This window comes from Columba livia, chromosome 7 (assembly GCF_036013475.1).
Source record: "Columba livia isolate bColLiv1 breed racing homer chromosome 7, bColLiv1.pat.W.v2, whole genome shotgun sequence".
NCBI lineage: Eukaryota > Metazoa > Chordata > Aves > Columbiformes > Columbidae > Columba > Columba livia.
The window spans coordinates 40,692,402-40,705,038 of record NC_088608.1 but is presented as its reverse complement, the minus strand read 5'-3'; the positions used below and the strand labels follow the sequence as shown (position 1 = coordinate 40,705,038).

At 58.0% G+C, this 12,637-nt stretch overlaps 1 protein-coding gene across 1 annotated transcript; it reads left to right on the top strand.

Moving 5' to 3' along the window:
* The first annotated feature begins 7,180 nt into the window (after window positions 1-7,180).
* Window positions 7,181-11,580, top strand: LOC135579950 (ubiquitin carboxyl-terminal hydrolase 36-like). The gene is made up of 10 exons (XM_065070005.1): window positions 7,181-7,694; window positions 7,768-7,989; window positions 8,736-8,830; window positions 9,143-9,243; window positions 9,575-9,642; window positions 10,013-10,083; window positions 10,267-10,349; window positions 10,675-10,786; window positions 11,076-11,216; window positions 11,476-11,580. The coding sequence occupies exons 1-10, from the start codon at window positions 7,181-7,183 to the stop codon at window positions 11,578-11,580; spliced, it is 1,512 nt and encodes a 503-aa protein (XP_064926077.1).
* The last annotated feature ends 1,057 nt before the right edge of the window (window positions 11,581-12,637 follow it).

The window sequence follows — 12,637 nt, the reverse complement described above, 5'->3', positions numbered from 1 at the left end:
TGTCTCAAAGGATGTAATGAAAACAAAACAAAAGAGCGTGGGTAGAGCGAACAATGGGAAGGAGGGAGGGCCAAGTATTAAGGTGAATCCCGGTGAGAGCAAGTATTTATAGATCACAAGTGATACGCATCACTTGCAGGCTGTAAATCATTGACACTCTTTTTGTTAGTAATGGAAATGTTTCCTGTGTCCCACAGGATCCTTGTGTCACTGTTGTGAACTGCAGATGCATTTTTGGCATCAAAACGAAGGTGCATCTCAAAGCTGGGTGGGTCAGATTGAAATTGTTACCGAGAGTATATTGGTAGCATATGAAAGAAAAAGCCTCGCAGTGATCTTTAGCACTGGGAGCTTCTGGCAGGTGTTGATCTGCGAGAAGCAGCCTCAGCAGGGGTGAGAAGATTCTAAAAGATGGAAATAAGGAGAGTCAGAGAGAGAGAAGATTCTGAGGGATCTTAAGAGTGAACATGAAATAACTGAATGCAAAAGCAAGTGTTAATGCTGCGTTCTGACTGAGCTGGAGGGTAGGAGTCTGGGCTTTGGAAAGCTCGGAGTTTGCACAGGCTGGAAGACAAGAGTCATAACAGCATAAAGGGAGAAGGGCTGGAGCTGACTTCTGCTGGGAAAAGCATTTTTGCCTCCCCTAGAAAAACAGGTGGCTTCCAGAAACACGTTCAGTACCCATTTTCTCAATCTGGAGGTGTCCTGGTGGAGGAAGCCTTAGCACCGCACTGACACACGCAGGGCAGGCGAGGCAGAAGAAGATGCGCTGTCTGGGTTACCGGCTCAGGCCACTGAACAGCGGCACCGACTGTGATAGAGAAAGCAGCGACCGAGGGGAGCTGGAAGGGGCCTTGGCTGCAGGTAACCGTGCCCTGGGCTGAGAGTGGCTGGCGCTGCATCTAATGAACGTGACTGAGCATATTCCTTGTCTGTGTGCTGATCTTATTCAATTGTGGTGTTTCACAAGGGAGAGAGAAAGAGAAAGGACATGAAAAGTAAATGTTGTGCTATCGGCATTTCAAAACTGCCTTTCTGTTGTTTTCAAACAGGCTCAGAATATCTCCTTTCGGAACCTGTGTCTTTGGAGATGTTGGAGGAGACAAAGGAGGAGGACACCCAGGAGGAAGACACGCGAGGAAGATGTGGAGTCCCTGCACAGCCTTCCTGAGAGTCTGAGGAACCAACCAAGGAAGACGAGGAGACTCCACAGAGCATTCAAGAGGCAAGTCACTGGCGTACGGACCATTCTGTGTGACTAGGGGATATTTTAGAGACGGAGGAGGTAAAAGCAAACAGCTCATAAAGAACCCAAACCCCAGTCTCCCCAAACCAGGATTTTGTTGCAGTGTCCTCGAAAGAAATCCTTTCTAATTTAGCTATTGCTGTGCTTAACGCTGTGGTACTTAAAAGCCATGAAATTTTAATTGTTCAAGCGCTGTGTATGATGACCAAACATTATGCGGTTGCAGGGGACCAGTATACGTATTTCAAAAGTTAATTGGTACCTCATTGTCTACTATTCTCTTGTTCTTTGCTCCTCCCTGCAAATCCAAACAGCGCTGAAAAGCAAGCTGTGAAGGAGGAGTCTGGTTTAATGATGCCCACTTCACACTGTAGCAGGGCTGTGAGAGGGTCTTAAAATCCTTGTAGGATTTAGTGAAATCAGATAGAATGAAGGCAGCATGAAAGAAAAACAAGAGACCCACAGATAAGCTGAATTCTTGCAAGACTGCAATTATTTCCCTTTTAACCCAATGAAGAGAAGAAAAAAGAAGACAACACATTTTAGTCAGATTATTCAAGCCTGTATCTGCCTCAGCATACTCTAGATCACTTCAGTATTACACAGAAAACCTAAATGCACAGCCCAGCAGATCAGATCAGTTCACCCGTGGCAACACAGCTCAGTCTTGGTTTTGTAGCTCAAAGCGATGTTCTTGCTTTCATGTGCTCCCTCCCGTTCACAGCTGCAAGTTCCAACAGTCTCTGCACCAGCAGAGCTCCTGAGAGAACTGGTACTAACCCTTGTGGATCAAAATGTTCATGCAGCGGCCGTCAGTGCTGGGTGTTAGTGCCCCTTCTCCTGGCAGGGCACAATTCAGGATGGGGTGAAGAAGCAGAAGAAGGAGCTGTTTACCGTGTCACTCTGAAAAGAGTGCAGATCCAGCAAGCTGCCGACGAAGGAGCAGGATGGCTCCGGGTAAATAAAGCTGGCGCGGTGGCATTTAGGACGGCTGCTAATGGACTCTGACACCCAGCCTCCGGCTCCCTCCAGACCGCGGCGCCAGCTGCGTGCTGGGCACCATGGGTGTCTGGGCAGGGGAAGGCAGGCGAGGCCAGTCCTGGGCGTCGGGGGAGGCTTTGCGCCAGCCCTGTCCCCTGGTGCTCTCACCAGCTCAGGGAGGACAGCAGCAGAGTGGAGGACTACCTGCGCCAGAGCCTGCCGTACCTGCAGAGCCCGCAGGAGCCCTTGCGTGAGGCGGCCGTCATGTTCCTGCGTGAGCCACAGCCCTGCCGAGGGACCCTCCCTGCCCCACGGCAGCTTAGCTCCAGCCACGGCTGCTGCCAAATCTGCCGGGAAGCTGCAGAGCCCTGCCTGCCCCATGTGGGGCCCACGGGGATTCCTGCTGCCCTTTTGCACCTGGGCTCGCACACGGGCTCCCCGTGGGAGCTTTGCTGGGTCTCTCGCAGCCTTATTGGGCTTCCCATTCGGGGCACCGCCCTGGGCTCAGCCTTGCCCAGGGGCAGGAAGGAGCGTGGCCAGGCCCATGGGGCTGGTGGCAGGAAGCTGGGTCTCTGGGCAGGCAGGCTAGCGGGCTGCGTGACGGGCTGTGTGTGCCTGGGGCTCATCGGGCGCCAGCAGGCAGACGTGTGCCAGGAGAAGCTCCGGGTCATCTACGAGGAACAGTGAGGACAGTGGGTGTCTGTGGGGGCTGGCAGGAAGGAGGAAATACCCCAACTCCTGTCCCTGGCCGGGAGGGCTCTGCTCCCTGCGCAGGTGAGGGTCAGTGTGGGCAGAGCAGACAGAGACTTCAGGGGCACGTTGGACACTGGTGGCCAGCACCCTTGGGCTGATCCCGACACCCCTGCCTCCCTCCTGGCCCTGGGAAGAGCTGGGAGGGTAGGGGTGACCCTGGCCGGAGGAGCTGCAGAGGTCCCCACAGAACAAATAAACCTGACAACAACAAAACAAAACAAGCAAAGGTGAATAACCATGAAAGAAAGAGGAAGACTGCCCCGTCCATGGAGCTCTGCAGAAGGAGCGTGGAGCCGTACATCATGAGGCGATATAGTTGGCATCAGCACGTAGAGAAGACTTTTGTAGGGAAGACTTTGAAGGGAGCGGCCTGACTCCATGCAGCTGAAAACCTGAGAGCTGGCAGTGTGCTGAAGGGATGGGGAGAAGTGTCCTGGGCTGAACAGAAACCTGTGGATGACACAAGGTTGGAGAGATGTGCTTTGCAGAGACTGGCAGGAGTCCTTCCCAGGGATGAGCGGGATGAGCTTTGGACACAAGGAAAAACAAAGCGGCTCTCAAGCCTGGTTTGGAATTAGATCCACTGTCACTAATAGCAGAAAGAGGACCGTGCCGTAAGGGAACTCCTTGTTCTTCAGGAAAAAAACTGAAGCTTTTTCACGTCCTTACTTGTCAAAGCAGGTGTAATTCTTGAGTAGTTAGCCTGTGGCATCACAGAATCCCAGAATGTCAGGGGTTGGAAGGGACCTGGAAAGCTCATCCAGTGCAATCCCCCCATGGAGCAGGAACACCCAGATGAGGTTACACAGGAAGGTGTCCAGGCGGGTTGGAATGTCTGCACAGAAGGAGACTCCACAATCCCCCTGGGCAGCTTGGTCCAGTGTTCTGTCACCCTTCCCATGAAGAAGTTTCTTCTCAAATGTAAGTGGAATCACTTGTGTTCCACTTTGAACGCATTTCCCCTGTCCTACCGTTGGTTGTCACCGAGAAGAGCCTGGCTCCATCTCCTGACACTCACCCTTTATATATTTGTAAACATTAATAAGGTCACCGCTCAGTCTCCTCTTGTCCAGCTCCAGAGCCCCAGCTCCCTCAGCCTTTCCTCACACGGGAGATGCTCCACTCCCTTCAGCATCTTGGTGGCTGTGCTGGACTCTCTCCAGCAGTTCGCTGTCCTGCTCTCTCTCCAGCAGTTCCCTGTCCTGCTGGAACTGAGGGGCCACAACTGGACACAATATTCCAGGTGTGGTCTCCCCAGGGCAGAGCAGAGGGGCAGGAGAACCTCTCTGACCTACTGACCACCCCCTTCTAACCCACCCCAGGTACCATTGGCCTTCCTGGCCACAAGGGCCCAGTGCTGGCTCGTGCTCATCCTGCTGTCCATAGGACCCCCAGGTCCCTTTCTTCTATGCTGCTCTCTAATAGGTCATTCCCCAACTGTGGCAGAAAGCAAACCCCCCTATCTCCCCCTCCCTCCTTCATCATGGAAGGAGTAGACACATCTCCCTCTCTCTTTGCTACAGTTTCTTTTGTTTGGCCCCAGAGCCCCCTGGCCAGGGCTGTTAGGAGAAGGGAGTGACGAGGTGCCAGGGAGCCACTGGACGACTGTGGCCAGTGTGGGGGATGTTTGGAGGCTTCAGGGGCACCCCCACAGCCACTGTGGGGGTGCAGAGAAGCTTCTGGAATGCCCACAGTCAGATCTGATCACCCAATCAAAAAACGGGACACTCGTCGAGAGTCCGCCCATTGTTGCGGGTCTCTTGGAGCACGAGCTGAGCCACTGACACCAGGAGCCACGGCGCCCCCTGCCCGGGACAAAGACTCCGCTTGCCTTGCCGCCACGGGTGTAAGTAAAATTAACCCTCGCAGGATTGTGAGTGCATCTACTTTCCGTGCACATTTTGCACATGTGTTTATACTTTCCGTGCACATTTGCATGTGTCCTCCCGTGCTTCGACATAAGCACGTGTAATATTCCGTGCACATTTGCACGTGTATTTAAAAATAATCCCACGCCGTGTTCAGGCAAGTGTGGACTCTTCCCGGACTCAGGGGTGGCTCCGGCATTGTTTTGGGTGAAGCCACGTGCATGCACACTGTGGACCTCCTGTTGTATTAGTTGCTGGCCCTTAATAATTTACTCAACTGATATCTGAACCTGTATTCAAGTCACTTTGGAGGGCTAAAACCCTACTTCTCACTTCTTTACCCTCTTGTCCCTCAAACTAACCCCGGGGTTGCTCCGTGACACCAACTTATACTGGAACTTGGGGTTGTTCCTGCCCAGATTCAAGACTCTGCACTTGCCCTTGTTATATTTCATTTAATTTTTCCCCGCCCAACTCTCCAGCCTGTCCAGGTCTCTGGATGGCAGCACAGCCTCTGGCGTGTCAGCCACTCCTCCCAGCTCGGTGTCATCAGCAAACTTGCTGAAAGTCGCTCTATTCCCTCGTCTAAATCGTTAATTAATGTATTGAATAATACAGGCCCCAGTACTGACCCCTGAGGCACTGCACTAGATACAGTCCTCCAACTGGACTCCGCCCCATTGACCATGACTCTCTGGCTTCTTCCCTTCAGCCAGTTCGCAGTCACCTCACTACCCGGTCATCCAGACGGCACTCCCTCAGTTTAGCTGTGAGGATGCTGTGGGAGACTGTGTCAAATGCCTTACTCAAGTCAAGGTAGATCACGTCCACCGCTCTGCCATCATCCATCCATCTTGTTATGTCCTCAAAAAAGTCAATGAGGTTGGTCAAGCACGACTTCCCCTTGGTGAGGCCATGTTGACTGCCCCTAATGACCCTCTTATCCTTGATATGCCTTGAGATGGCACCAAGCATAAGTCATTCCAGCCGTTTCCCAGGGATGGAGGTGAGCCTGACTGGTCTATAGTTACCCAGGTCCTCCTTCTTGTCCTTTTTGAAGACTACAGTGACATTTGCTTTCCTCCAGTCCTCAGGCACCTCTCCCGTTTCCCAAGACTTGGCAAAGATGATGAAGAGTGGTCCAGCAATGACCTCAGCCAGCTCCCTCAGCATCCGCGTGTGGAGGGGTTTCTGTTAGATGGAGATTTATTGTTGAATTAGTCAGGCCCAAAGGAATCTCAAGGCCGCTTCGAAAAGCTGAAAACAGGACCTGCTCTGGGAGAGAGGCATTTCTACAATAACAAGGCCTCAACGTGACGTAAATCAACGGACCTGTCATCAGTGGGACTCCAGCGTGTGGACAGCTCGGGAACATAGATGATATCCAATGAGTGAATACATGCTTGGAGCGTGGACGTGCGATCGGAGAATAGTTGCATATATAAGGAAGCTTGTTTCTGTAATAAATGGCTTTGCGTGATTCACATTAAATTGGAATGCTGAGTCCTTTATCGTTCCAACAGCATGGAAGGGGTTTTGGGAAAGGGACCGATGGGGCAGTCTCTGGTAGGGTATCAGACACCCCAGGGTGAGGCTGGGTGACATTCTGGTGAGCTGAAACCTCCAAAGGCGGGGATCACCGAGAGTCCCCGGGTGTCCTGCTGCAGGGCAGCACCACCCGCCTGCTCAGTTTTTCCTAATGCTCCGTTCAAAGCTCCCTGGAGGGTGTTGGTGGCTGCTGCCTCTGTCCCACCAGCCGCCACTGCAGAAGGGTTTGCCTCCCCCATCATCTCCCCAAGCAGGAGTCGCTGCTTTTCCAGTGCCCTGTGTCCCCTTCAGCAGACTGAAGAGGCCCAATTGACTGAGCTGCTCCACAAAGCTCATGTGCCCCTGACCCCACCATGACAGATGTTCCTCTGGACCTTCACCCGTGTCGTGGTTTAACCCGAGCTGGCAACACAACCGCGGCAGCTGATCACTCACCCCCTACCCCTTCCCCTCCCAATAGGGGAGAGAATCGAAAGTGAAGGGAGAAATTTGGACTGAGAGAAACACAGTTTAGTAAAATAAAAAAATGCTAAGAGACTTCTAGTAAATATACATAAGCCCATCATAACTCCCACGCCCTTCTCCTCAGGACTGCTCAGCCGGTCACATCCCAGCCTGTCCCGGGACACCAGGTTTGCTCCGCCCCCAGCGCACACCTTGCGCCTTGGCCTTGTAAGACTTGCAGAGGCTTTTGTTGGCCAAATCCACCACGGTGTCCAGGTTCCCCTGCACGGAAACCACAGTGTGTGACCATTTAATGATTCTGGGGCGTGGCCGGAGCGCGATGACGTCACAACAAGCCCGGCCCCCGGCAGGCTCCGCCCCTGGCGTTGCCGGGACGCGCAGGCGCAGCTCAGTCCTGTTCTGGACGCGGAGCGGAGCGGACGGCGAAGGCGAGGGGAGGAGTCAGTGGGCCGAGCCGAGCACGAGCGACCGCAGCGAAGGGCGGGACTTGAGGAGGAGGCGCGGGAAGCGTGTGTGGTGGTGGAGAGGGAGAGGCCGAGAGACCGGCGCGACCTCGAGGCGGTGGCACGTGCGGCGACACGCCATGGCGGGCACGGCGAAGCCGAGGGAGCTGCTGAAAGCGCGGCGGGACGCGGGCAAGGCCGGGGCGCTGGTCCGGCTGCTGAGCACCTCGGCCACGAAGGTGCTGCTGCACAAGATCGAGTTCCAGCCCGCCAGCCACGGCTTCTCCGGCCAGCCGGAGCTGCTGCGGGCCAAGTACCTGCTGCTCAACCCCCGCACCGAGCCCGCCGAGCACCCCCGCGGCGCTGAGGAGGGACAGCCGGGCAAGCAGGGTGGGTGCAGAGGGCCGGGGGGCTCTCCCTGCGCTGCGCAGCCCGCGGCTCACCCGCCTCTCTCTCCCCGCAGGCAGCGACCGGACCCCGGGGCGCCTCGGGGACGGCGTCCCTGCACCCCAGAAGGGGCTGTTCCCTGCAGGGCGCCTCGCCATGCAGTGGCAGCGTGTCCAGCGCATCGGCGCCGGGCTGCTCAACCTGGGAAACACCTGTTTCCTCAACGCCACCCTGCAGTGCCTCACGTACACGCCACCGCTCGCCAACTACCTGCTCTCCAGGGAGCACAGCCGCACCTGTGAGTGGGGAGGGGAGCACCCGCCTGTCCCAGGGCTGCGCTCAGCACCCTGCGCACGGCTCTGCCGGGGCTGTGCGGCTGCCGGGATGTGCCTTCTCTGCTCCCTCCTGCCCGTTTCTCCGTGGAGAGGACATTCCTGCATACGGGAGCATCCACTTTTCCTGGCCGTAGCAGTGTTCCGGAGCTCTGCATCCTGCGTCTCAGAGGCTCTGTCTGTGCTGGACACAGCCAGGACTAAGATGGGTCCATGAGGGTCTGAGCAGGGGTCCCAAACAGCCGCAGCCTGTGGGGACCGTGTGAGCGCAGGGCACAAGGCTGCATACAGGCTGCAGGTGCTGTTCACAGGCGGCTTTGAACGGGAATCTGGTGGGCTCTGCTCCGAGCCGTGACCGAGGGGAGCACGTGGGGCTCATAGCCCTGTCCGTAGGGCTCCGGTGGGATCGACCCCTCAGGGCTGACCCGTGGGCTCATCAGCGAGTCCCTGTGCCCTGTTTCCCCTCCACGTGGATGCTGTCTCATCTGGAGGGTTGCAGCGACTGGTGCTGTGACTGGGGCTGTTCCAGCTGGGGTGGTGTGTGCTGGTCCCTGTGACCCCGGGATGCCCCAGAGCTCTGCTGCAGCACAGAGCTCATAGGAAAACTGAGCGTGGATGAGCCGTACTGGACCAGAGATTCCCTGTCCCCTGTACTGCCTCCATCTCTCCTGGGTTTGTCCTAAACGTCCTGTCTTCTCCTCTCCCCTTCCAGGTCACCAAAGCGGCTTCTGCGTGACATGCGTCATGCAGAACCACGTCACGCAGGCGTTCGCGAACAGCGGCAGCGTGATAAAGCCAGTGTCCTTTGTCCGAGACCTCAAGAGTAAGGATGGCTGCCCTCGCGTCCCCTCCTGTAGCCGTGCAGGAGGGCAGAGACTATTGCAGGAGCAGAACCTTTGAGATCAGGGCAGGTCTTGGCAGAGGTTCTTCCGAGACGACTCACTGAGCCTGCCAGGGCCTTCACGGGCCTTGTGGGGCTTCCCCCACGGCCCACATGAGTCTGACGTCTGGTTTGGGCCGAGGGAGCTCAAACCCCGCAGTCGCTGTCCCGAGGGAGGGCGGGAGGACCTGCCTCTGTTGCAGCGCGTGCTGCGGCTGATCCCTCCCTCTCCTGCAGAGATCGCCCCGCACATCCGCTTGGGCAGGCAAGAGGACGCACACGAGTTCCTCCGTTTCACCATCGATGCCATGCAGAAGGCCTGCCTGCCCGACTGCACCGAGTATGTGGGGCCTCTGGTGGTGACAACTGCCCTTGTCTGCTGGTCCCCTGTGCCCGCGGGAGGGGACTGTGGGGTGAACGTGTCCCCCGGGCTGGGCTCATGGAGGGAGGTGCTGACTCCAGGGTCTGGGGTGGATGGCCCAGCTCTCTGCCCCTCTGGGACACAGCCGTGGGCTGCTGTCTGCCTTCTCCTGACACCTCCACCCCAGCACAGCTGCGGTTCTGTCCCCAAATCCTGTGACTGGGCTGGGTTTGGATCCTGAGGACACAGCGCTGGCCCGTGGGGGTGGCTCTTGGGGCGGGCGCTGTGTGATCCCAGCTGCCGTCTCTAGGTTGGATCGCCAGACCCAAGCCACCACCCTGATCCACCAGATCTTTGGCGGTTCCCTGCGGTCCCGTGGTGAGTGCTGGCTGCCAGGGCCTGGGCCTGTGACTCTCAGGGCTGCTGTTTCCCCGAGAGCCTTGCAGTAACTTGGGAAAGTCACTAAGCATGTGCAAATTATGCAGAGCTGCAGCTGGTCAGTCTTTTGGTATCTGTGGGTCACGAAGCTGCTGGCTGTGGGTCCCCAGCTCATTGCCACCAGCAAAGGAACCCACGTTGCCAGCTGTCCCGCAACACTTGTTGTCCCAGCACGTACAGACTGCGAATGCTGGTGCTGCCGTCCCAGAGCCCAAATGCAGAAAAGGGCAACACGGCAGCCGCCTGCGCTGTGCTGGGGGTGGTGGTGCCGTGTTGTGCCAGGGGGTGCTCACTGCTCGTTCTCTTGCAGTGAAGTGCTCGATGTGCAAAGCAGTCTCGGACACCTTTGACCCCTGTCTGGACCTGCCGGTGGAGATCACGGTACCGGGGCAGGGTCAGGTGGGGAGGAGCTCTGCTCTGCAGGGGATGTTCCTGCAGCTGCACCGCTACTGCTCGAGGCTGTTTAACCTGCCAGTGTCAGGCACGGTGCAGGCAAGAGGGAATCAGCTTCTGTTGTTGCGCTGCCTCCTCTGCCTGGCCCTGACCTCTCCTCTGTCCTGGCAGCAAGCCGCAAACGTAGAGCAGGCACTGGAGCTGTTTGTGAAGCCAGACCTGCTGGGCGGAGAGAACGCCTACCTGTGTGACAAGTGAGTGTGCGGGGCTGGGGCGGGAAGGGGCTGCAGGTGTGCTGGTGGGAAGCAGGACGGCAGCTGCAGTACAGGAGGGCTTCTCTACCTGCTCCACCGCTAAACCGTGAGGTGCGTGGCTGTGAAGCCTGCGATGAAGCCTGTCACTCCTCATCTCCCCCGTCTTGAGACGGGGACCTGAGCCAGCAGACCTGGCCGTGAGCAGGTGCCCTGGAGCAGAACCCGCTCTCACCAGGGTCATTTCCGTGGGGTTTGTGGCTTGGCCAGGGCTGGCAAGCACCTGGGTGGTGGAACAGCATGAACAGCTCAAGCTCTCCCTGTGCAGATGCAAGAAGAAAGTGTCGGCAACCAAACGCTTCACCATCCACCGAGCGCCCAGGGTTCTCACGCTTGCTTTGAAGCGTTTTGCCGACTTCACCGGAGGCAAGATCACAAAGGTGAGTGCTCAGCAATCCAGAGCGGGGCTGTGCCCTGTCCCGAGGCCCTGCTGCCCCGAGCAGGGTGGGAGGTGGTTCTGTGCGCGGTGCGAGCTCTACCGCAGTCCTGCAGCCCTTCCCCAGCTGTGCTGTGCTGTGGTGGGAGTTTGGCTCATCCCGGCATCTTCCTCACTGTGGGCTCTGCCTGGGGAGAGCGGGTTCTCCCTCCCTCACAAGACGGGACTCGTAGGACAGCTGAGCTGCTCTTGCCATCTGCTGCGCAGGCTTCTGAGACATCCTCTCTCTGCAGGACGTGGGCTACCCTGAGCTCCTGAACATCCGCCCGTACATGTCCCAGACCAGCGGGGATCCGGTAATGTACGGGCTCTACGCGGTGCTGGTGCACTCGGGGTACAGCAGCCACTCAGGACACTACTACTGCTACGTGAAGGTGAGCCCAGGGCGCTCTCTTGGCACCTCTCTGTGCTGGGGGTCGGCGGGTGCTCAAGGGTCCGTGTAATGCGCAGACAGGAGGGTGCTCAGCAGAGGTGCGTGGTGTGGAGCACTGTGGGGTACGGGCTGTGCTCCGTCACAGGAAGTGTGGAGTTCTCCTCTTGCAGAGACCCCTCACCTGCCCGGGGTCACCTGCTGCTCCTCAGGCCAGGAGTGTCCCTGTACACAGCCCAACCCCGTTCTCTCTCCCTCCGCAGGCCAGCGACGGGCAGTGGTACCAAATGAATGACAACGTGGTCCGCCCCAGTAACATCAAGGTGGTCCTTAACCAGCAGGCGTATGTGCTGTTCTACCTCAGGTGAGCGTGCCCTGTGTCCCTGGCCCCTCTGTCCCTGCTCAGAGTGTGGGACAGGGCTGGGGGCACATGCCTGGGTGTGGGAAGGAGCTTGGCCCAAGTAGCCCCAGTGCCCACGTGCGTGTGCTGGCTCAGGGGAGGGCGGCAGCCGTTTGTTGTGGTTTTGCGGCAGCTCAAGAGCTCCTCACCTCCTCGGAGCTTCTGGCTCCTGGTTCTCGTGCGCAGCTATGACGAGAGTGTTGCAGTCGCTCCGACACTGGCAGTTAACACGTGCCCTTCTCTGCCTTCCCCAGGATCCCCAGCCCCGGGAAGAGCTCAGAGGGTCCCATTTCCAAAGCTGCCTCCAGCCTGCCTGGCCGTGTCAAGCTGCCTTCTGGGTCACCGTCACCCAAGCTGGCCCTGAAAGCCAAACGCGCGGCTGCAGCGTTTCCCGGTGACACAGCCCAGAGGCCCAAGAAGCCGCGCTCCTCGCAGCCGCCACCCGCGCCCAGAGCGGCTCCAGGACTTTGTGGCCCCAGTCACACCAGTGGGGCCAAAGCGCAGGTTCCCCGGAAGCGCTGCTGGGAGCCCGGGCCCCTGCCCGCCTCCCCTGGGCTGCCGGAGCCCATCCCTGGCCAGGAGCCGTGGAGCAGCGGGGAGAACACCGGGACACCGGCAAGGGACCCTCGCAGCAGGGCTTCTGCCAGCCTGGTGCTGGCAAAGCTGAAAGCCTTCTTGTCGGCCAGGGCTGCTCCGCAGCCCAGCAGCACCATGTCACCACCACCGGCCAAGAAGCTGGCGTTTTCCGACACATAGGTGAGTCTGAGCTTCTGCCCAGAGACTTTAGTAGGTGCCTCGTGCCTCCGGAGCTGGTGCTTGTGTTGGGGAGTGCAGGAATGATGCTGGTACCTTGCTAAGCAGGAGGCGGGCGGGGAGAGCCCCTAAACCCCAGGGCTCTGCCCTCCCTCTGGGTCGGGGTGCGGGGCCAGGCCCCCGCTCTTGTTCCCATCCCTGCAGAGGCTGGAGAATTGGCTGCTGCCTCCTTGCTCAGGACGGCGGGGTGGCTGCACCAGTCCCTGGAGCGG

What these genes read in the sequence shown, in the direction of transcription:
- LOC135579950 (XM_065070005.1), top strand. Translation starts at nt 7,181, where the DNA reads ATGACGTCACAACAAGCCCGGCCCCCGGCAGGCTCCGCCCCTGGCGTT. An exon ending in GGGACAGCCGGGCAAGCAGG is followed by an intron (nt 7,695 to 7,767) that starts GTGGGTGCAGAG and finishes CTCTCCCCGCAG; the next exon opens with GCAGCGACCGGACCCCGGGG. An exon ending in AACGCCTACCTGTGTGACAA is followed by an intron (nt 10,350 to 10,674) that starts GTGAGTGTGCGG and finishes CTCCCTGTGCAG; the next exon opens with ATGCAAGAAGAAAGTGTCGG.